Source organism: Bubalus bubalis, chromosome 22 (assembly GCF_019923935.1).
Source record: "Bubalus bubalis isolate 160015118507 breed Murrah chromosome 22, NDDB_SH_1, whole genome shotgun sequence".
Lineage (NCBI taxonomy): Eukaryota > Metazoa > Chordata > Mammalia > Artiodactyla > Bovidae > Bubalus > Bubalus bubalis.
In genome coordinates this window covers 15,634,009-15,658,428 of record NC_059178.1, presented here as the reverse complement: position 1 = coordinate 15,658,428, position 24,420 = coordinate 15,634,009, and the positions used below count along the sequence as shown (strand labels likewise).

At 50.2% G+C, this 24,420-nt stretch overlaps 1 protein-coding gene across 2 annotated transcripts in view; it reads right to left on the bottom strand.

Annotated features, from left to right (window-relative positions):
• ST8SIA5 (ST8 alpha-N-acetyl-neuraminide alpha-2,8-sialyltransferase 5) overlaps positions 1-24,420 on the bottom strand; it is a 73,187-nt gene that overhangs the window by 30,343 nt on the left and 18,424 nt on the right. Inside the window, exon 2 of one of the 2 annotated variants that reach the window (XM_006075276.4) lies at positions 12,059-12,166. The exons of the other annotated variant lie outside the window; for it this stretch is intronic. Coding sequence (XP_006075338.4) covers positions 12,059-12,166 — 108 coding nt within the window. The remainder of the gene's footprint in view (positions 1-12,058; positions 12,167-24,420) is intronic. 2 annotated transcript variants of the gene reach the window in all.

Sequence of the window (24,420 nt, the reverse complement as noted above, 5' to 3'; positions counted from 1 at the left end):
CCTGGGGCAGAATGTGGCGGAGGTGGCATGGCTCTTGGGAATTGCAGTGGTGGCTGCACCTTCACGATTTTATCAGAGGCTTCCACGGTGGCCAGGTTTCACAATGCAGCTGGCAGAGACATTCTTGGAAGCTGGCCTAGAGGTTTTCTTCAGCTTTCCCGGTGATTCTGTGCTAGCCTTCAGTTCAGTTCAGTTCAGTTCAGTCGCTCAGTCGTGTCCATCTCTTTGCGACCCCATGAATCGCAGCACGCCAGGCCTCCCTGTCCATCACCAACTCCCGGAGTTCACTCAAACTCATGTCCATCGAGTCAGTGATGCCATCCAGCCATCTCATCCTCTGTCGTTCCCTTCTCCTCTTGCCCCCAATCCCTCCCAGCATCAGAGTCTTTTCCAATGAGTCAACTCTTCACATGAGGTGGCCAAAGTACTGGAGTTTCAGCTTTAGCATCATTCCTTCCAAAGAAATCCCAGGGCTGATCTTCTTCAGAATGGACTGGTTGGATCTCCTTGCAGTCCAAGGGACTCTCAAGAGTCTTCTCCAACACCACAGTTCAAAAGCATCAATTCTTCAGCGCTCAGCCTTCTTCACAGTCCAACTCTCACATCCATACATGACCACTGGAAAAACCATAGCCTTGACTAGACGGACCTTTGTTGGCAAAGTAATGTCTCTGCTTTTCAATATGCTATCTAGGTTGGTCATAACTTTCCTTCCAAGGAGTAGGCGTCTTTTAATTTCATGGCTGCAATCACCATCTGCAGTGATTTTGGAGCCCAGAAAAATAAAGTCTGACATTGTTTCCACTGTTTCCCCATCTATTTCCCATGAAGTGATGGGACCAGATGCCATGATCTTCGCTTTCTGAATGTTGAGCTTTAAGCCAACTTTTCACTCTCTTCTTTCACTCTCATCAAGAGGCTTTTTAGTTCCTCTTCACTTTCTGCCATAAGGGTGGTGTCATCTGCATATCTGAGGTGATTAATATTTCTCCCGGCAATCTTGATTCCAGCTTGTGTTTCTTCCAGTCCAGCGTTTCTCATGATGTACTCTGCATATAAGTTAAATAAGCAGGGTGACAATATACAGCCTTGACGTACTCCTTTTCCTATTTGGAACCAGTCTGTTGTTCCATGTCCAGTTCTAACTGTTGCTTCCTGACCTGCATACAAATTTCTCAAGAGGCAGATCAGGTGGTCTGGTATTCCCATCTCTTGAAGAATGTTCCACAGTTTATTGTGATCCACACAGTCAAAGGCTTTGGCATAGTCAATAAAGCAGAAATAGATGTTTTTCCGGAACTCTTGTCTTTTCAATGGTCCAGCGGATGTTGGCAATTTGATCTCCGGTTCCTCTGCCTTTTCTAAAACCAGCTTGAACAACTGAAAGTTCATGGTTCACATATTGCTGAAGCCTGGCTTGGAATTTTGTGCTAGCCTTACCCTTAATCAATCACTTTCTGGTTTAACTAAAATGGTTTCTGTTATCTGCAACTAAGAACAAGGTGTCAGCCTGGGACCAAAAAAAAACTCCATGACCTTGTCTCTAACTTAGGTCATTTTTCCATCACACAACAGTAAGTGAGGTCTGGTGTCTTATCACAAAGATCATCATTTGCAACCACAGCCAGTGACACTAAGCCCTTGGGAATCCCTGGGTCTTCTGAAGCCATGATCTCAGGCTGCTACTAAGAAAAGTTCCAGATTCCAATGATGTAGAAGATAATTAAGAGGAAACTTATACTAGGGTTCTCAGGAGTTGGGACACTTACAGACACACCCAGGATATGCCTCTAAACCAGCCATGTGGCTTTGGGTAAATAGCTTCGCCTCTCTGAGCCTCTTTTTTCTCCTCCTAAATAATTTGAATGAGGTGGTACCTGAAGTCCCATCCAGCACTACAATACAACCCCAAAGTTTCCTCAGTGTTTCCCACTTAACTAAACAAGCCAGAACAATTCTATGAATTAATGATCCATAAACAAGGGAATGTTTACCAGCTTCCCTGGTGGCTCAGAGAGTAAAGAATCTGCCTGCAATGCGGGAGACCTGTGTTTGATCCCTGGGTAGGGAAGATCCCCTGGAGGAGGGCATGGCGCCCATGCCATGGAGAATCTGCCTGGAGAATCCCCATGGACAGAGGACCCTGGCGGGCTGTAGTCCATGGGGTCACAATGAGTCGGACACGACTGAGGGACTAAGCACAGCAAACAAGAGAAACTCTGGAAGGAAGTTAAAACCAATCAGCACCTCCCTTTGATCAGCCCGCCCCTTCGTCACCTTCACAAGCCGTCCTCACTTTCCCTCTGCCAGCCTCCACTCAGTCTCCCTTTCTCTTGAAACTCCAATATCATCACTTGGCAGTTCAGTGATTCCAGATGGTCTCACATGGCGTGTTTAGTGGCTATTAGATGGCAAGGGTTTCAGAATAGGGTTCACATCCTTCTTTGCCCATCCCTAGCCAGGGGCCCATCGCTTCCATGAGCCTTAGTTTCCTCATTTGCAAAATCAGCATAAAAAACGAAGTACACCTGTGACAAAATAAGATAATTGGCTGAGATAAGATAATGATGAGAATCTCAAAGAAAGCATTCATATAGCGTCTGGCACACAGGTTGCTGCTGCTAAGTCACTTGAGTCGTGTCCGACTCTGTGCGACCCCATAGACAGCAGCCCACCAGGCTCCCCTGTCCCTGGGATTCTCCAGGCAAGAACACTTTGTACCTGAAAAAAAGTGCCCAGAAAATGTCTATTCCCCTTCTTCCCCTTTCTCCTGCCATGAAAGGACGAGACCTGCCAATGAATGCCCAGTGAGTCCGAGACATGCTTACAGTCCCTCAGCCGGTTGATGACAGAGCTGAGAAAGAAATGGATAACTCAGAAGTTCTCCACCATCTGGATTGGCTGCCATTCTCCTTCTGCTGCTATTAGGAAACCTCTCCCCTGTCTCCCTGAGGGTAAACCCCATGCTGAGTTCTGCTTTGACATAGGGATGTCCCTGATCACTGCATCTCTGCTGCAAACTCCATGGATTAACTGTGTTTCTGATGCTTTGACATCTAGGAGCTTCCTGGCCCCAGAGAGACTGCCTCTCCTAGAGTTAATCAATTCCTAGGTATGGTAAAACAAACAAACAAACAAACAAAAAACACTGTGAGCATACCTTTCATGTGCAAACCAAGCAATCCAGAGCTCACACTCACCACCACCTCCTCCTCCTCTTTCTCCTCCTCTCACACTTAGGGCCACTAGCTCCTCTGCCCTAATCACCCACAGGCCAGATACCAGACAACTTGCGGCAGCTCTCAGAGCCCTCTGAAATTATTTAAACAAGCCAATCTTAAGCCCACGTGCCTGTTCATCCGTTCCTTACATAGAAACCACAAGAAAGGCTCTTGTCCACTTTTCCCTCTTCGCTCCTTCTGCTTCTTGACTGACGCTGGCGCCTTCCCGCGCAGCCCTACGTGGTATGGCGGGCTCCCCGTTTATCAGGATCTGTAAGTATAAAAACCTCCTCCTTCCTGACAGTCATTTCCACATCTGTGTGTCTAACCACACCTGATGATTTAAAAAAATCCCAGGCACCCTGAAAACACTGCATGTGGTACCTCAGCCAGGTAATTACAATCACTCCAGGCCGAGGTCTAAAGCCTCATTTTTCCATCTGAAAAAATGGAGCTAATATAGCCCTTGGGATTCCCTGGTGGTTCAGAGGTTAAAGCATCTGCCTGCAATGTGGGAGACCTGGGTTCGATCCTTGGGTCAGGATGATCCCCTGGAGAAGGAAATGGCACCCCACTCCAGTATTCTTGCCTGGAGAATCCCATGGACAGAGGAGCCTGGTGGGCTGCAGTCCATGGGGTTGCAACGAGTCAGACACGACTGAGCGACTTCACTTCACTTTCACTTAATATAGCCCTTGCTTCTTTCTCCAGCCTATCCGGGCTTTGCTTTTAGAAGGCTGTGCTGTTCCGTCTCAGTCTCTAAAGATAAACAACTTGAGGAAATAAGACTGTAAGAAGCACTGCCACACTGGGTCATTCCTCGATTCTGCTTCTGAGAGGAGGGCCGAGGACTCTTATTATTGGAAATGACTAACAAATGCCCCTTTAAGCCATGGCTCTTTCTCTAAGTATCTCAAGCATTCCCTTGAGCTACTAGAAGACTGAGAGCAGCAATTTCTCCAACCTCCCTAACTCCACGAGCCTCTCAAGGTGAGCTAGTCACTATCTCTTCTTTCAATTCTGGAAAGACGATCTCTACCCAGTTCAAAGGGGAGGACATGCTGGCAGGACACCTCCCAGGTATAAATAGTCACCGCCGGTCACATCAGGAGCGCAGCTCAGCTCAGATGCCACTTGGCTTCCGGCAGCCAAGGCCGATGCTGGCGCCAGGCTGCATCCACCCTGCCCCGTCTCTGTGCCCTTGGGGAGGTGAGGGGCAGGGCTGGCCACTGCTGGCTGCCTGATCAGCAGGGGACAGCCTCTGTTAAGTGAGAAGGCAAATGCAAACACGACTGCAACTGTTGAATACTGGGTCCCCTCCTCCCACACGGGCCTGGGTCCAGCTTTGCAGGCTGAGGGGACCTCGTTTCAGCATGTCCTGGGTCTAGGGTGCAGAGTCTGGCTCTGTCCTTCCTCCTAGCCCTTCCCCATGAGCCTGCCCCAGAGACGGCTCCCCCGTCCGGCCTGAACCCCCCTGCAGAGCTCCATCTGGACCATGGAATTCACTGGGGACTACAGTACTTTGAGCCCCAGCAGTCACTGGCTGAGAGAAGATGAAGCCCATCCAGCAGTGTATGTCTCTCGCATACACCACTTCGTCCCCAGATACTGATGGTGTTCAAGACAACAGGAGCCCAGGGAGGTCCCTGTGTCATTCAGGAGCAGCCAGCCGCAGGGGAGACAAGAGCCCCACTGGTGTGAGTTGAGGCAAGACCGGAAGTAGAGGGTGCTGGAGGCAGGGACTGTGGAGGCTCAAAGTGAAGGAGCAGGTGCATTCACTGAGCTGAATGCATGTCCCCCCAAAATTCATATGCTGGAACCCTAGCCCCCAAGGTGATGATATCAGGAGATGGGGCCTTCGGTGGTTATGAGGTCATGAGGGTGGTGCCCCCTGAATGGGATTTGTGCCTTTATAAAAGAGGCCCCAGAGAGTTCTTTAGCTCCTTCCACCATGTGAGGACACCATCTGCCACCCGGAGCAGGGTCCTCACCTGACCATGCTGGCGACCACGCAGCCTCAGACTCCCAGCCTCCAGAACTGCGGAAAGCAAATCCCTGTGGTTGATGAGCCTCCTGGTGTGTGGTATTTCATCAGAGCAGCGTGCACAGACTAAGACAGTGAGCGTATGAAGAGTGGGTCTCAGGTGAGGTAGAGAAAATGGGATTCCCTGACGTGTGAAGGAACTGCTAGATGAAGAGCAGATGGAAGTATTCTAGGAGGTTCCAGAAGGTAAATCAAGAAGCCCCAGCTTAGCATGAGGGAGGGAAGGTTTGCAGTCCCAGAGGGGAGGCCTGCAGTGAAGGACCGGCCTCTCTTCGAGGCTCCAGGAGCCCCACTGCCCACGGTCCCAGCACAGCCTCCACAGACATCGAAGAAGGGGTTGCGGGCTATGCATGACTACATGGAGTGGGCACCTGGAGAGCCTTGCTGTCTTCCCTTCTAAGCATCCCCTAAACTGATTCCCAGATGGATGCTGATCCTCTTAACCAGACCCTAGAGCCCCTGTCCTTTCCATTCTCCATTTCCTTCCATTCTCACTCCTTTCTATGGCCTCCTGTCTTTACTAAGGGACTAGTATGAAATTCCTGATGATGGTCCAGGAGGCAGGAAACATGGGAGCCGTGAAGGAAAGGAAAAAGAACGGACCACTGGAGGGAGGGACAGAGGGTCTGGGGAGCTGACTGGAGGGTGAGGAAGGGGTAGGGCCGGGTCATCTGATGTGAAAAGCCAGCCCCAAGGGGAACACCTCCTGCCTAGCTGTGAGCCCACCCAGGGGACCCCACTGGTGATGGAGCAAAGTGGGAATTTCACAGAGGAGGAGGCAACTGAGGCACAGAAATGCTGATGTCGGTGGTTATTTGGCCAGGAGACTCAATTCAGACACAGCCAAGGGCCACAAAGCTTGGTGGCCAGGAGAGCTCACGGAATGACACCATCCGAGGCCTCTCGGGGCCTCAACAGCCCCGCTTTCCCAGTTGGCCTCCTCTGCCTGCCACCAGAAGCCCACACTGGGTGCATGGGAGCAAAGGGAGAAGCAGTGCCATCTTTCTTAGATGGAGCCCAAGAGTTCTGGTTATTTATTTTTCACCCATTATTTAAAATAAATTAATAGAATGAGGAATCTTAAAAAAAAAAAAAAGTAGTTTCATTCCAAATAATCTGCTAAACTTAAGGGATATTCATAGAAAAATCTGGTCGTCAAAAAGCAAAGAAGAACATCCAGATAGCATATCAGAACCACAGGCGGAATTCTTCCATTTTAAACTCAACCAAATAAGGAGGCAATTCCACCTAAAGACTGCTGATGACTGCATCCTCTCTCTCGATAATCTAATTCTCTCACAATACTCATGTTGATGCAGGTGACCCCCAAATTCAGACTACTCTCCTAATCTATTATTTATTTATGTATGTCCTTTTCCCTAGAAGCAAAAATTGACCCAAAAGGCTTATGCTAAGCCAGCCTGCACTCAAATGCAGACGTGCAGACCCCACCCCTCAAAGCTGCCACCACACCTCCTCTGTAAGTCCTCCGTGGAAAAGTCTTTCCCTTGGGCTAACCTTGCCACCCAGGGCTCCTCTTTGAAATCCAGGACCCCCAGGAGGAGACAGAAGGAACACAAAGCATAGTGGCTGGGGGTGAAGGAGAGCACAGAAGGTCAAAAGTGGGAAAGAGATAGGAGAGGAGGGGATGAGAGACCCTAAAGATTGTCTTTTCTTGCCTATACTGCCCATGACAGCAGTGGGAGAAAACGTGCATGTCGATTACCTAATTAGATCAATACGGTCATTTTAGTCCAGTGTAACAGCCAGGAGCTGAGAGGACTTGGCAAGGACAGCCAAGGAGACCCAACCTAACCCAACCTTGGATGTCTATCCACAGCCCGGAAAGTAGAATCCCTCTGCATGGCCCACAAGTGCTGGGACTCAGAGTTACAGAGCAAGGGGTATGTTCCAGCTCCACCACCCACCACCACCTGGAAGTGGGGACTCCGTTCCTCATCTGTAAAATGGGGGCAATGACAGCACCCCCCCAAAAGTCTGAGGGTAACGCATCAGGCGCCCAGCACCGTGCCCGGCACACAGCCAGCCCCTAGTAGCGCTCAGCCATGGCATCATCGCCTGTCCACGTCCAATCCAAGTCCCTCCCCTCCACAGAAGCACCTCCGACTTGTACCCTAGGCTCCTGGAGCCCTCGCCAGCTGCATCACACAATTTATTCCCTAATTATACACTGTCATGAAACAATTAGGGAACAATTCAAGACAGCATAATAAAATGCTAAATTCAATTCAGTCAAGTTCCTTCCAGCTCTGAAATATGATGACTCCACACCCCAGGCATACACGCCCGCCTGGAACGCAGACCTTGACCCAAAAAGAAAGGCTCTTTCTTCCAGAAAGAAATACACATTCACTGGGCCTGCAGTTCTGCGGAGCAAAGAGGCGACTGTGCCGCCAGTCTGGGGCCTGCCCGCCACTCCTGTGCTGGTCCTTCCTTTCCCGCGGGAAGTCCCCAGCACCGCAGGGAAACTCTGTCCTCAGATCTGCTCTAGAAGTGGTCCTTCCCTGTCTTTGCAAACCATCTCCTGCCATGCGGTTCCAGACCAGGGGACCAAGGTTGTATGCACCCTGAGAGGAGGGGCTGCCTGTGGCCTGGGTCTGAAGTAAGAAGGTTTGGAGGGCCCTGACACTGCACGCACAGGTGGTCCAGCCCTGTTCTCTGGCACAGGAGTGTCCTCAGGATTTGGGGAAGGCTGAGCAAGCATAGAGGGGTTCATGTGCACTTGCTGGGGAGTTCTCTGTGTGTGTGATGATAGAAATTGCTTCCTTCCCTGATACTCAGTTGGTAAAGAATCCACCTGCAAATGCAGAAGATCCTGGTTTGATTCCTGGGTTGGGAAGATCCCCTGGGAAAGGGAAAGGATAGACCCACTCCAGTATTCTAGCCTAGAGAATTCCATGGACTATTGGGATCCCAAAGAGTCAGACACAACTGAGCGACTTTCACTTTCACTCACCCCCCAGCCCCAACCCCGATGCAGACACATCTTACAGAACGTGGAGTGAAAGTGGCTATCAGGGAAAGCTTCCAGGAGGCGGTGGAGTGGGAGGTGGATCCTGGAGGAGGACAAGGACTGGGACATGGATCAGGAACCGTCTGACGGAAGCTGAGTGAAGTCTTTTGAGCGGTGACTACAGACCAGGCTGAGAGTTAGCACCTGGGGGACTTCTGCCTCAGCTGCCCTCAGCCCCTAAGATTGGGTGACCTTTCCCTGCGGTGTCCTGAGGCAGTGGGCGCTGCCTGCCCACTTTGACAGGTGGGCGCTATGCCTCCCCTGCGCTCCAGATGGTCACTGGGTTTGCAAGAAGCTGGCCAGGCTGGAGAGGTGAAAGCAGTGAGCTGACAAGTCAAGAGCCCTTCACCCCGCCTTCCCCTGCCCCATCGTCCCCTTCTCAGAATTGCGTACTCCGTAGTGGGGGTGGTGGTACGGGGTGGGTGGCGGGGGTGGGGCGGCTCTCAGTCAGTTATTGCAAAAGTATATCATCTGCCTCCACTGCCTTCTGTTTTTATCCACATACACACCCCCACCTTCAGTCTCCTTTTTCCCACCCTGCCACCCAGATTCTCAGACTACCTGACCACCTACTCCTCTCAAGAGAAAAAATTCTCTGGTCATTCTAAACTGAGAATGAGTTTATGATTCCACAATGTTTCCCCTCCCCAGGGATTAATTTTCAAGGATACTGCCAGGAGAAGACGAGGTTTAATCCAAAGGGATAAATCTCTAAGGGAGAATTCAGGGACACTAACGTTGAAGTCTGCATTCTTACCAACAGTCTTTACTTTGTCCTTGCTTAATTCATCCTTTATTCGATTAACATTTATTGAGCTGGGGCTATACTGGGTGCTGAAAATTCAGAGAGGGAGAAGCACAATCACTGCCTAGGTGGGTAGATAGAAACACAAACACCCAATCTAAAGATGATGAGAACTCTCTTCAAAGACCTTCCTGCTCCTTCAAGGCAGCCACTTAAATAGAAGCACTTGCTGATTACCAATTATTCTTATCTGCTCTCTACAGCAGTTCTCCTTAGATGCCTATTGGACACTTTTAGATCTAGATCTGAAATTAACAAAACTATATGTCAATGTATATTTTGTAACACACACTTGCCAGCTGGACTTCCCCCAGCTCCTGTCCAAAGTGAAGACCTGGCCACAGCCTTTATGAGCACCATCTGGCCTGGATTTTCTTTGTGGTCCTGTTTGGAGTGTTCCAGACCGATCATTTGGACCTGCTCCTTCTCCTTGTGGCTCCTGGTTGAGTACATAACTTATGAGTCATTTCTTTTTTTTGCCCATCTTTATCCTCTGTTATAAATGGTACCTCCTGACCTCCCTTCCAACGGGTGTTAATAATAAATGACTTCCGGTGTACCACATTTGAACCCTCCACACAGCTACAGATAGCAAAATATGGCATGCGCTGAATTATTCAGTAGGAAAATAATACCACAAAGCTCATCCCGTATTTCAGGCACGGACAGTTGTCTGCTGGGATGATGCACTTTCACTCGGCAGAGTCCTTTCCCAGTGTCATCAGGTCCTCCCCCAAGTCCTGCACGTCTGCTGTGAGGAGCTGTCCTGTCCATTTTAAAGAAGGCAGAAGCTGCTCCCACACCAAAGAAAAGAATCTCCAACACACGGGTCAGTTCTAATTACATGAACCATTATTTTCTGCACGTGGGAAAGACATACTGTGTTTTCTCACCTCTGTGGGGAGTTTAGAGGTCAATCAGAAATTGGGATCTAAGTTGGCAGTGCCCAAGAAGAACTTGGAATGTGTGGTCATCACATTTATTCAGGGGCTCAGGGGGCTCTTGGTCAAACAGCGGCTCTCCGGAAGGAAACCAGCTCAGCTGGTGACGATGTTAAATAAGGGGCACCCGATGGAGGTGGCGGTGTGTCTGAACCCGAGGGGCCCGGGAAAACAGGGAGGGTGACCTGCGCTGCTGAGAGCGGGAGAGAGGATCAAGGGCAAGGGAGATGAGAGAGAGGAGGAGAGAGGCCGGACACAGGGACTGAGAAAGAAAAGTGGACCCAGAGAGGGCGGCAGGAGGAAAGGAAGAGGAGAGACTAGGTAGGGTGAGAAAGGCACAGAAATCAGAGACAAAATTGCAGGGAAAGGACAAAAAGACAAAAGCTGCTGGCAGTAGGAAAAGCCAGAGGCAGAATCTGTGCGGTGGTCTCAGCCCCAGCCCAGGACATCTGCCCAGAACAGCCTCCCAAGGGCCTGTCCCGTCTTACTCAGCTGATTAGGATTTTCTAGCCAAACCCTCTCTGTGAACCTAAGGGAGTCCTTCCCAGGGAGACAGACACCTGCAGACTTACCTAGACACCCTGGGGCATCTGGGTGGGCAGGTCACACAGCAGAAGCCAATGTTGGAAGCTCAAATGGAACAGACAAGTCAGGGCTTATCCTCTCACTGGGTGACAATCCCAGGAGCCAAGTGCCAGGCCAGGGCTCCCACCACAGATATATGGAAAGAACTAGGCTCCTAAAGGGTCAGAATAAGACCCTAATCCTAGGCCATGGCCCATGGCTGCCCCACACCCCAGGGCCTGTCTATTCACCTCCCCCGTCGGCGTCTGACATTGGAGCCACATCGTCTCTTTTTCAAAGCATTGGATAAAATCACGCATATTTAAGCCCCTGAAAAACATACTACTTCTCTTCTGCAGGGTCAATTTGATGTTTTAGTGTCAAAATGGACAGCAACAAAAACCCAGGCCTCTTTCCCAGGGAAATTAATCTAATAGCTAGCCTGCACTTGGAAATGCAAAAACTAAGAAACCAAATAACTTAGCCCGGAGAAAACCTTAGTGGGCAGGTTGCAGCCACACCCTCCTTCAAGCAGAGAGAGCATCCCACCTTGTCTGAAAAAATTCCCTGAAATGACCACCCCCGCCGCACCCCACCCCCACCCTACCCACAATGAGTGCGCTCCACCTGAGAACACTCCATTTTCATTTGTTCTACAAATAGTTCCTTCTCCTGGATATACAGAATGCCCCTCATTACCGATTTTAGCTCCAAACACTACGGCAGATCAAGAAGAAATAACCATGTGATGGTATAAATGTCAGTTCTCAGTATCATATCTTGGTGAAAATGGTTCTTCCCCAACCAAGGTCAAGGGCTTCCCAGGAGGCACTAGTGGTAAAGAGACTGTCTGCCAGCGCAGGAGACATAAGAGATGTGGGTTCGACCCCTGGTTTGAGAAGATCCTCTGGAGGAGGAAAAGGCAACCCACTCCAGTATTCTTGCCTGGAGAATCCCATGGACAGAGGAGCCTGGTGGGCTACAGTCCATAGGGTTGGACATGACTGAGCAACTTAGTACAGCCAAGGTCAGCCCAGCCAAGGCTGGGCAGAGTAGGGACAGCCTGCTCTGTGGATTTCAGAGGAGCAGGAAACCAATGGTCTTTGCCCACCCTGATGTCACCCTGACACATACCTACACACCCCAAAATCCTTCCAGGAGGGGTGGAATATTGCCCCAAACTCAAATGGAGGCTGGAGACCCAGACTCCTACTCCACTGCCCCCAACCCTCATTCCAAGAGAGGGGGCGGCGAGTCCCTGCTTTGCTCTGGCTGGGTCCTGGCCCTCACCCTCCTATCTAAGCAGCCCAGGTCAGATGCCAGGGTGAGCTCTGGGCCATTGCACTGAAACTGCTTCTTCCCTGAGGGCAGCCCGGAGGGGCAGAGGCTGCAGGTTCGCCCCGAGAATAGCTTCCCCCCACTCCCTGGTTGTTCACCGGGGGTCTGTACCTGGAACTGGAGTCACTGCCGCTCTGCACTGCCAGGTCGTCCGTGACATTAAAGAGCCCCGTCCAATTGGCCAGCTGGTCACCACTCTGCCAACCAAACTGGAGGCCTCTGGCAAGAGAACGAGGCAGTCGGTACTCATGCTCACGTGCTGGGTAAGCCCGTCACCGGGGAGCCGCAGTCCAGCGTGTGCCACATGACACATTGCCTTGACCACGCCTAATGGAGACGAGAGTGCTGTCCATCCAGAAGGACGACCATAATAAACCAGAGTCCTTTACAGGGTTCTCTGCTGGTCCACATCCATGCCCACAGTTCACCTGGACGGGCAGGCCAGGGTTACGAGTCATCATGCATGCAGAGACACTGAGGCTTAGTGAGATCAAGGTCACCGAGCTCCTCTACCCCGTCTGGTGCATCCTTCAATGCCGCCTCTAGCAACTAGCTCCAGCTCCTCAGCTCTTCACTTTCCTCAGAGGCCAGACACACAGCAAAGCTTTTAATGAAATCTAGTTTTCCAACACATAAGGACAGGCCTCCTGTTTAAGAGATGAACTCAACACACCTGGTTCTCTTCGCTCCCTCCCCCCGCCTGACTGAAATGCAGCAAAGGCATAAAAAGGGCCTGTGGAGAGGAGGCATAGAAGGGGGCCAGCGACAACATTCTGGAAGACCAAAAGCAGATGGGTCACTTGCCTTAGGCCAGAGAGAGGAGCCCTGACTGCTTGTAAGAAGCAAATCTATTCTCCGGACACAGATCTAGAAAGCTTCGGAAGGTGCGGTGCTGGGGCCGCAGAAGGTAAGGGCGCAAAATGGAGTGGCGGGCAGGAAAATCGCTTTAGGTTCATAAGGAACATTAGCCACTACCCACCTCCACGCCCCCAGGGCCCCTGCCTTAAGCCCAAGCAGGCTGGGCCCTCTACCTGCCCCAAGACAGACAGATGGCAGGAGGCTTGACCCAGAGGAGCTCTGTGCTGCTGGCCTCATGCAGGGAGATACTAGGCTGAAAACAGCTGGGCAGACCTGAAAAGCGGCTTACTGTGCACGCCTGGTCCCAGCCACGCTACCCCAAAGCTTTGGCCATGGCTGGGTTTCTCGGAGGGAACCTGCCCAGGTCCAGAGAGAAGGCTACAGACCAAAGGGGTGCTGCCGCCCCATCACCGGGGTGGCTCGGTCTGGTGCTGCTGCCATTTGGGGCTGCACAGTGCTTGTTGGGGGGTGTCCTGTGCACCCCTGGTGAGTGGCATCCCTGGTTTCTACCCTCTGAGGCCCGCAGCACCTCCTGCCCCACTCTCCTGCCGTGATGACCAAAACTGTCTCCAGACATTGCCAAATGTCCCCTGTGGGGTACCCCTGCCCACCACACTGAGTTCCAGTGCGCCTCCTAGAGGCTGGCTTTGCCCTCAAATGTGAATATTAAAGTCCCATCAAAGACTCTGGCACGTGGGATAAACTTCACCGTGAAAGTGGAGAATAAAACAAACAAAAATAAAACTCTTAAACCCCTAAAAATAAAGCCCTTTAATAAACAGCCTCTATGCTAAGGGGAATGGGGCAGGGACGGTGGTCAGAGCTGGGCTCTGGTCCACCCGGACCAGCCACTAATGAGCTGAGTGACCCCAGTGAAGTCTCCACATCTCTCTTGGCCTCTGTTGCTATCTTTCGAGTCAGGAGAGCGGTCTCGACGTCTGAAAGTGCTTGACCGGAAGTATCACCAGGCTGAGCTGTGTCCTCAATCACCGGACTGAGCTGTGTCCTCGATGTCAAGACAGGTCGCCTCCTGCCTGTGAGTCAGCCTGGTTTCCAGCCAGACACTGGGCAGAAGAGGCCCTCGGGGCCCTGTGAGCAGAAGGGCCGCACACGTGAGATGCTCAGTGGATGCTTTGCCGAGTGACTCGGATTCTCTCCACCTCCACAGCAGAGCGGAACTGGGGGCAGAATAGGCACAACTTGCAGGACAGAGCCTGAAGCTGCAGCAAAGTGCCCTTCAGTTCCTAGTGTGTTCAGGGAACAGCAGCAGCGTTGCACTTGTTCTGGCTCGAGATCTTTATATTCTTGAACCAGTGAAGTTGCTCAGTCGTGTCCAACTCTTTGCAACCCCATGGACTGTATAAAACGGTATAAAATGGTCTCACACATTGCAGGCAGATGCTTTACTGTCTCAGCCACCAGGGAAACCCAAATATTTATTTATTTATTTAGCTGTATCAGGTCTTAGATGCGACATGTGGGATCTAGTTCCCTGACCAGGGGTCGAACCCAGGCCCCCTGCCTTGGGAGCTCAGAGTACTGGCCACTGGACCATCGGAGAAGTCCCTTTATATACTTATCTATCCACAATACAAATATTGCATACTTCTATAAACCCATCACATATTTGGGCTTCCATGGTGGCTCAGTGGTAAAGAATCCGCCTGCCAAGCAGGAGACTCAGGTTTGATCCCTGGGTTGGGAAAATCCTCTGGAGAGGGAAATGGCAACTCACTCTAGTATTCTTGTCTAGGAAATCCCATGAGCCTGGTGAGCTACGGTCCATGGGGTCACAAAGAGTTGGATATGACTTAGTGACTAACGGAGAAGGCAATGGCACCCCACTCCAGTACTTTTGCCTAGAAAATCCCATGGATGGAGGAACCTGGTAGGCTGCAGTCCATGGGGTCGCTAGAGTCGGACACGACTGAGCGACTTCACTTTCACTTTTCACTTTCATGCATTGGAGAAGGAAATGGCAACCCACTCCAGTGTTCTTGCCTGGAGAATCCCAGGGACGGGGAAGCCTGGTGGGCTGCCGTCTATGGGGTCGCACAGAGTCGGACACGACTGAAGCGACTTAGCAGTAGCAGTAGTAACTAAACAACATCACATATACATTTATAAATACATTGTAAGCATCTATAAAATAAACTATTCATTTACTTTTTTATTGATTTGAAGGGGTTATGTTTCCTTTCAAAGAGATATTTTGAGGAAATATTATTAGGTATTTCTTAGAAAGAATTTGGATTTGGTTTATTAGGAGGGGAAACATTTTGTGAGCCCTTCACATACATGCTCTCCACTCCTACAACAGCTTCATGTGGCAAGTCCCATTCTCTGCACTTACAGTTGATGAAATGTGTAGCTCAGAGAGGTTTGGGAACTCGCCCAAGGTTACAAGGCTATCAAGTGGCCAACCTAAGATTTAAATATAGCACCTTCTGACTCTAAAAACCAACCCAAAAGTCTGTACCAGAATACCTATTGGCAAAGAAAACAGTAGTATTTCCACCAGAAATTTTGCAAATTAGCCGATTCACAAGCACATTCAAGCAATTCCCAGCCCAGCAGCCAGCTAGAAAACTCACAGGCTCCTTAGAAAGAGTCCAGCCAGCAAGACTCATGTCCTCCACCAAGTGGGTCAGCCAGCAACACCGCCACTCTCTTGCCCAGACTGGCTGCTGAGACAGGGTGTCCCTTCATAAGACAGTCCCTCCCAGGGTTGCAGAAGTGACAAACTACTAAGAAAACATCAATTACTATATTTTAGCAGGAACTGTGACACAGAAGGGCCATTCACTGATAGTTCAATTAGGAAAGAATCTGCCTGCAATGCAGGTAGACCCCAGTTTGATTCCTGGGTCAGGAAGATTTCTACAGTTTGCTGTGATCTGCACAGTCAAAAGCTTTAGTGTAGTCAATGAAGCAGAAGTAGATGTTTTTCTGGAATTCCCTTGATTTTCCTATGATTCAGCAGATGTTGCCAATTTGATCTCTGGTTGCTCTGCCTTTTCTAAATCCAGTTTGTACATCTGGAAGTTCTCAATTCACATACTGCTGAAGCTTAGCTTGAAGTATTTTGAGCATTAATAATATCCCCCCAAAATTATGAAGGGTTATTAAAATATATGGACTGGATTAAAAATATACATGCTTCCAGCCGTGGCCTCCTCGGGCTCTGCAGGCGGGGACCGGAGTCACTGTCTTTTCTACATTCCTCAGGTCAGTAAAGCATGGAAGCCAGCTGCCTCCAAGTTCATCTCTGGTCTCCGTGTACCCTGACACTTTCTCAGAGCTGCTTCCTAATGACCATGCCAGCAGCCACCTCCTCTGTTCCAGAACCTTCCAAGAATCCCCACTGCCAAAGGACAAGTTCCAAACCCTCAACTCAGGGGCCCTTCCAGCAGCTGCCCTGCAGCTTGACCTGCAGCCCAGGGAAACCTCAGCCTCGTGACCCACCAGGGCATTTCGACTCTCAAGCCTTTGCCCTGGGCATTCCCACTCAACTTCATCCCATCCCCCATTTACCTGACTCCCACGCAAATCCAGCTGAAAAGCCTTCTTCTCCTTGAGCCCCAGCTCTGTCAGCTGAACTCTAACTCTCTCTCACGACCCCTTCAGCACCACACATTCTGCCCTGAGTCGCTGGTCCTCTGCGCCTGCTCTTTGTATGTCATCCCTACAGGCAGATAGTCCTTTATAGACCTGGGTGTTCATTGGAAGCACTGATGCTAAAGCTGAAACTCCAATCCTTTGGCCACCTGATGTGAAGAGCTGACTCATTTGAAAAGACCCTGATGCTGGGAAAGATTGAAGGCGGGAGGAGAAGGGGACGACAGAGGATGAGATGGTTGGATGGCATCTCGACTCAATAGGCAAGAGTTGGAGTAAACTCTGGGAGTTGGTGATGGACAAGGAGGCCTGGTGTGCTGCAGTCCATAGGGTGGCAAAGAGTCGGATACGACTGAGCAACTGAACTGAACTGAACTGAACAGCCCTTTATAGACTTGCCTGTAAACCAGGTGTAAAGTAGTCTTCCCCAAGAGCCCTGAAGCAAGTGGAGTGGGGAAAAGGGGGCTGACTCAGGCAGCTTTAGGTTCTAAAACTCCAGGATCCTTGGCGAAAATTAGAGCAGGAGGTTTTCACGTCCCAGGAAAGAGGAAGAAGCAAGGTATTTGGGGAGCAGGGGCAGAGGGCACACTCCAGATGGCTCACTGGGTCCAACCTTCCTGGGGTGGTAGCAGGTGTTTCTAACTTTCACGCCAAGAGATGAGTTGTAGAATATAAAATTGGAGGACCGTTAGTAGTGGGCACTAGGCATGGAGAGGCTGGATTTGAAGGGCCACAGGCCAGGGAGTGGGGTTGGGGGTGAGGGCACTGGAAAAGCAGAGCAGAGGATGCAGGGCCAGGGCTTGGCCCATGTCCCGTTCAGTGCTCGCCACAGAAACCGCCTTTCCCAGGTGTCAGAAACCGGACTGGCCAGGCTGCGGGCCTGCCTTTGGTGGGATTTCAGGCAGCAGCAAAAGTTTGATAAGGGAGACATTGCTGGATAAGAAGGCACTCCCAGAGCCTCTCCGTCACCTGTGCCTGCAGCTGCCCCATTCCTGCCTCCAAAGATTCCTGGGTAGAGATGCCCCCAGAGCCCACTCCCTTTGGCAATCGTGTGACTCTTGGCATTTTTACCTCCCGAAGCCTCAGTTTCCTCACCCGTCAAAAGGAGAAATAATCCTCAACCTAAGGATATAAACAGCCCACAAAAGCAGATATGTAAATGTGAACATACATATAAGAGCTTAAATCTAATAACATAATCTTAAGTCTAATAACCTACAGCTTAAATCTAATAACACAATTTAAACACATGTCACTCTGTGTTCTCTGCCAGAGAAGACAAGAAAGCTGTTGGAGCACCAGCTGAGAAGAAGTCTTACTCTCCAGATCCATAGCCTTTTCTGCTTTTTGAATCTTATACATGCAAAATCTAGGTAAATTGTGGTGTGGGTTTAACCTCACTAGTAACCAAGTGTGAAAGTGAAAGTGTAAGTCACTCAGTCGTGTCCAACTCTGTGTGACCCTATAGACTGTAGCCCACCAGGCTCCCCTGTCCATGAGATTTCCCAGGCAAGGATACTGGAGTGGGTTGCCATTCCCTTCCTCAAGGGATTTTCCTGACCCAGGGATCAAACCCAAGTCTCCCGGATTGCAGGCAGATTCTTTACCGTCTCAGGCACCAGCGAAGCCCCTAATAACCAAAGTACATGCAAATGAAATTAAAGCAATCCTTTTTTATTAACCTATCAGGTTGACAAGATAAATGTAATGTTAATACCTAGGGCTGGTCATTGGTGTCACCCACGTTTCTGGAAAAGAACTTAGGAAGATGGATCAAAAGGTTTAAGAGTGTTTATACATTCAGGCCCCATGATACCCCTTCTAGAAACTGATCCTTAGGAAATGATCCAACTTTGATCTGATGAAATAAAATTTATATTTTAAGGCAGGACAAGAAAAGTTAAATATAAAATTATCTCTCTGTGGTTTGGGCCTTCTCCCTCCCTGATGAGCAGGCTTCATCTGCATTAATGTGCAGACAGAGCTCCTGTAAGATGGGAGTGCCTGCTCAACCGGAAAGATTGTTGTTGCCTTTTTCTTTATTCTGATGCTAGCAATGTAACTTCTCAAAACAACAGTGCTCTTTCCCAGCTCTGTAGTGGGTCATGCTGACTTGCTATTCCCTTGGTGCGTGTTCACCTGGACTATGCACCCTTGGTGAACTTTATAGAAAATATCAGTATGTCATTCTGATGCAAAATCCTTTATCTCAAAAATCTGTATGTCTTATGTGAAATAGATGACCAGTCCAAGTCTGATGCATGAAACAGGGCACTCAAAGCCGGTGCACTGGGACAACCCAGAGGGATGGGATGGGGAGGGAGGTGGGAGGGGGCTTCGGGATGGGGGACACATGTACACCCACGGCTGATTCATGTTAATGTATGGCAAAAACCACCACAACATTGTAAAGTAATTAACCTCCAATTAAAATAAATAAAAATTTTTTTAAATGCATATGTCTGTGACTTTGACAAAACGTGGAACAGTTCTCAGAGCTTTCTCTGATTCTGCTTCCCAGGTTATAATCTTCAGTTTGGCTGGGACAAAATTCCCTTTCTTCTTTCTTAACTTGATGGTTAATTGAATTTTTGTTGACAGATCAAAGGGCTTTGAACCAGACAGACAGTTGTCTGGGGTCTTTTATTAATCAGGAAACATCCTAAATACCCAGCGTTGGGGAGAGGCTAAAGAACTACAGTGCTAAATGACATGTGGCCACGTGGGCCCCAAAATATTGTGTCTATGAAGTCATTTTAAAAGGTGCAGGGAAATCATTAACGTAAGCAAAAAATTAATAAATAGAATACATGTTCGCTATGATCTCATTTCTTTTACAAAAACAGTGCTTAGAGCAAAGGCGAGGAGAAAACATTCCCTAAAACTAATATGTCTCTGAGTGTGGTATGATGAGGGAATTTTTTCCCCTGCTTATTTATACTTTGCTGTCCTTTCCATAAGCTCTAAGACAAACATGTATTATTTAATAATCACAGAAACAATGTGGACTCTGAGCAATACAGAGATCACAGATGACTTTGTAGACCTTTGGAGGCACCCAGTAGGTCCTCAGTAAATAACACTTGGACTTTCTCAAGTGAGAAAAAGCAGGTGCAAAAGCATTCTGGTAACTCTTTTCATGCTGCACGAACAGAAGGGATTGAGGAGATCTGGCACGAACACAGCAAGGAAAAACTGGGAAAACCAAGCCGGGGAGGTTTTTTCAAGCTGAGATTTGAGAGGAGCAGCTCCAGAGTTTCATGCCTCTCTCCTGAGTAACTGCTGCCACCCAAGCCCCTCAGTGCCTGGTGACCTGCTGTGGGGGTCACCAGCCTGTGGCCCTTTGTCCTCCCCCAACCCCATCCAGAGAGCCCAGGGTCCGGTGAGGATCGGTGCCTAAGGATCAGCAGCCAGAAGCGGCTGCAGCAGTTGAGCTTTAGCTCAGCTTTTAAGCCCTTCTTAACTGCGATTGTGACCAAGAATAGAACCAAATCCACCTCTTTTTCTTGAGTCAACTTGATCTCAAGCTAGTGGGCCCACTAAGAACGTGACGCCTTTACCCCCCGAGAGACCCTGTGCTGGCTAGAAGGGCCACTCTCATTCCCTGACATTGACCTCTAAAGTGATGAATAGTCCCATAACACCCTTCCTCTCTCTTAATCAATCATTGTCTTCACTCTCCTTGGGCCTTGGGCCATTTCACCTGGGACGCACCCTGGATAAAACAACCCATACGTTCCCACAAAGTGCTTTACTTTCACCACGGAGCAAAGTTCACCAAGGAAGAAGGCGGTGAATGAACTGAGTGAGGGAAGCAAAGGCAGCAGGGACCAGGGGTTATCTCACGCTACACCTGCCCAGGTAGGTGCCCTGAGCCCCAGCTCATTGCTGCCATGTGGGAAGATGAGCCTTATGTTGCCATTTTGTTCATCCTTCCAAGAGATGCTGGATAGCCAGACTTTTATTTTTAATTTGCCAATTTTTAAATGCTGTGTAGACCAAATACTCCCTGCTGTGAGCTACCCACAGCCTGGGGAATCCCCATTGGTAGCCCTGACTTATATCCTCTGTTTGAAGCTGACCCTAGTGCAAAGAGGGAGACAGAGTGTGTGCCGCCCATCTCAGCTGAGGAAACTGAGGCAGAGCATGGGAAGTTACCTCTCAGCCAGCTGGAGGCAAAGCCAGGCCTGGGAGCCAGAGCCTTGACTCCCAGTTCAACCACCAAAATGCTGGATGCTATGCCAGGACTCAGCACGCCTTGGGATCTTCCATCTTGGGGGCTGGGTCAGCAACAACCCTCAGCCTCTGCCTCCTGTGCAGCAGACACACTCACCATCACAAAAGGCAGCCACGGGGTAAGGCCAGGGCGTGCAGCTCCTGAGCCTAGCCTGCGGCTGCCCTTTCCCTCCCTCCAGGCAAAGCGTATATTAGGAACGCAAATGACTGAGCTGCTGTTATGACAAGATAACCTTGAGTCAGCTCTATTTGGGGAAAAAAAGAAGAAAATCATTCACAAAATGTCAGTTCTTAACTTTCGTGGGAGGCTAATCTATTGAATTATTCATGTGCGTTCTCGCTCCTCCATTCCAAAAAGGTAACGTGGCTTTTTCAACCTCTTACTCTAGGGCCGTGTGGGTGGTGAGGACTGAAAGCTTCACAGTTCCCTGAAGAAACTGTGCGAGGCTGACCTGGAGGGCGGCGGGTGGGCCTTCGGCTCTGGGGACGGGTGGGCAGGACCATGGCTGAGTGGAAGATTCCTCAAGTGCCGGAAGCCCACGATGTCTCCAGTGCAGGGTCTTTACATCCCCCTCTACGCGGACAGAGGGCCTCCGAAAGACTGCTTATTGGAGCACCTTGGGAGGCTGGATCCAGACTTCCAGAAGCTTCCAGGGAGCAGTGACTGGACTGCCTGAGGTGGGGGTTGGCCTGGGGAGCCCCGCAACTGTTTCATTCCACACAAGCCTCCAGGATCCCCACACAACCCTTCAAAGGCGGAAGGAAGGCACCTCAGTAGACTAAACAGACTAGATTTCCCACCAGCTGATGGATACAGTCTAGTCTATTTTTTTTAATTAAAGGAAAAGTGAGGAAATGAGCCATTTCGTTCACACCAAGCTTCTCAAATAAAATGTATAACCACTCTTCTGTTATGAATCAGCAAAGTACTTATGTTGTACCTCACAGCCGACAGGATATCTTTCCTTTATCCATTCATACTATTTTTATTCCATTATAAATGTATATATATATATCAAATATTTATTTTATTGTTCTATATTTGTTGAACAGTCATGCCTGGCTGGGGTTCAACAGAGAAGAAATTAGCAAGGTCTTGTCCCAGCAACACTTCATTTCGACTATGGTGATACAGATAATCTAACAGGCAACATAACATGTAATATGTCAGATGGTGAAAAGTGCTGTGGAAAAAATAAAGGATAGCAAGAGGGAAGAGGAGTTGGGGGTGAGGGGCTGCTCCACAGACTGTGGTCTCCTCCTGGAGAAGGTGACATCTCAGCAGGGTAGGAAGCAATGAGGGAACAGGTGGATCCTGGAGAAGAATGGTCCAGAAAAGCCCTGGCACCTGCAGTGGCCTGAAGCATGAGTCCCATGGTTTGTTCTGGGGCTGGCAAGGAGTCTAGGGCAGGCAGCAGGTGATACAGTCCACCTTTCTGTGGCCCCTCAAAGTCATCTACAAGGGAGGTGACCAGGAATCTCTTCTGAGCGAACACCTCAGGTGGGCCCCCAGGATTCTGGGGGTTTGGCCCTCCTGGGGCACACAGATTGCCCTCTCCCACCTCTCACAGTCCTCCGCCATCCCCAGGTCTACAAGAAGAGCTGGGGTGGGTAGTCAGGAAGACCCCCTCAGAGAAGGTGTGGACCCTTCCCACCCAGCTCACAGCGGAAGTGCCTGCCAGCTGGGAAGCCTTTGCAGGAGGATGAATAGGCATAATTACCAGGTTCCATGTACTTCCTTGCCTGGTCTCCATCCTGACTCACTAGTGACTCACATTATTTCCCTGATGGTAACTTTCACCCTGAATGAGAAGAACCTCAGGGGAAAAGAGAAGTGGGTTCATCTTCCAGTTGCCTGTGGGGGCCTTTCATTGGGGGCAACAGAAAAGATGGTGCAGGTGGCAGCCTGCTGGGGACAAGGGCAGGGGTTGCTCCATCGGCAACGCCCCGACACTCTCCACCTCCAGGTGGGAAAAGAGAAAGCTAGTGGAGCAAGTCGCGGGCGCTGGAGTAAGTGGGGGTCTGCGGACAGATGGCAGCGGGCTGGCCTCCTCGAAAGGCTCCTGGTGCCCAAGAGCCTCCCAGATGCCAGGAATGTTCATGGTTCTGCAGAGGCCTCTGGCTAAGGAGTGGCCCAGGGGAGTCCAGGTTCTGCCAGTGCTCAGGTGGGTACAGGAGAGGGTGCGCATGGGGGCACTAGCCAGGGGAGGGTCCAGAGAGAGGAACCAGAGGAGCTCCAGGCACAACTCGGGGGCAACCTCACACCCCCATCAAGCCTTGCACCACAGAGATGCTGGGCTCCCCCAGTCAACCTCCAAACAGTCTGCTCCCTGGCCTGGCCTTCCAGACCTCCACTCTCAGCCCCAGACTCACAAAAGCGGCCACCCAAGGCCATCCAAAAATCTCACACCTCTTCCAACTACTCTTTGCTAAATATCTGCTCAACGTTTATTCCACAGTGGGGGCCGCCTTTAGGAGGAGCATGGGGTCCTCAGGGGGCACACACACCAGCCTTCCAACTTCCTCCAGCGCTCAGACTGCAAACAGAGCACCACGGCTAGCAGAGTGGAGACCCCTTCCCTCCTTGGACAGCAGAGGAGTGATGTGGATATGGGGGGAAGTTCCCTTCAAACACTCATCCTAGCATTCATTCCAACCACTCCGTGTCAAGAGCTCCCACTAGTTCTACTTTCTCCATCGTAGGACAGGCCCAGAGTCTATGTGAGCAGGTGCCTCCTAGGTTAGCACCCCCCAACACTGTTCCGCAAACCTCTGGAACCCAGTCCAGCCAAACGCCAATCAAGTCATGCCTTCCCCGGCCTTGGCTCCTATTAGGTCCTTTGACTCTTATGGGTTGAATTGGGTCCCCTCCCCAGATAGCAAGAAAATCAGATACTGAAGTCCAATCCCAGGGTGACCTTATTTGGAAATAGGGTCGTTGCAGATGTAATTAGTTAAATTATGATGAGGTCATGTGGGGACTTCCCTGGTGGTCCAGTGGGTAAGAACTGGGGACGTCCCTTGGGGTCCAGTGCGTAAGACTCCGCACTCCCGATGCAGGGGGCCTGGGTTCCATTCCTGGTCAGGCTGCCAGATCCCACATGTCATAACTAAGAGTTCACATGCCACCACTAAAGATCCTGCTGCAAGGAAGACTGAAGATCCTGTGTGCCACAGCTAAGCCCTGGCGCAGCCAAATAAGTAAATAATTTAAAAATTTAAAAAGATGAGGTCACACTGGAGTATGATGGACCCCTAATCCAGTATAACTGGTGTTTTTATAAAGAAAGGGACACAGACATGTACGCAGGGAGAAAACCCTGTTAAGATGAAGGCAGAGGTCTACAGGCCAGAGTGTCGAAAACTACCCCCAAACCACCAGAAGCTAGGGGGCGGTGGGGAGCAGATTCTCCTTCACAGCCCTCAGACCCTGCCGATCGATGCCTTGATCTCAGACTTCAGCCACCATAACCGTGTGACAATAACATTCTGTTGTGTGAGCCCCCAGACTGTGGTACGGTTCACATTGGCGGGTTCCACATCCATGGTTGATTAAAGCAGTGAATGTGAAACCCCAGGGTACAGAGGGCTGACTCTAAGGAACCTAAGCATCTGTGGATTTTGTTCTTCTTTTCCCATCCCAATAACCCCAGCCTCCTCTATGCACAGTACCCCACACACACCTCCGGCTTACCTGCCTCACGTCCATACCCCCACAGTCCAGAGCCTTGGCAGGACCTGTGGGCCCCTCCCAGAGGGAT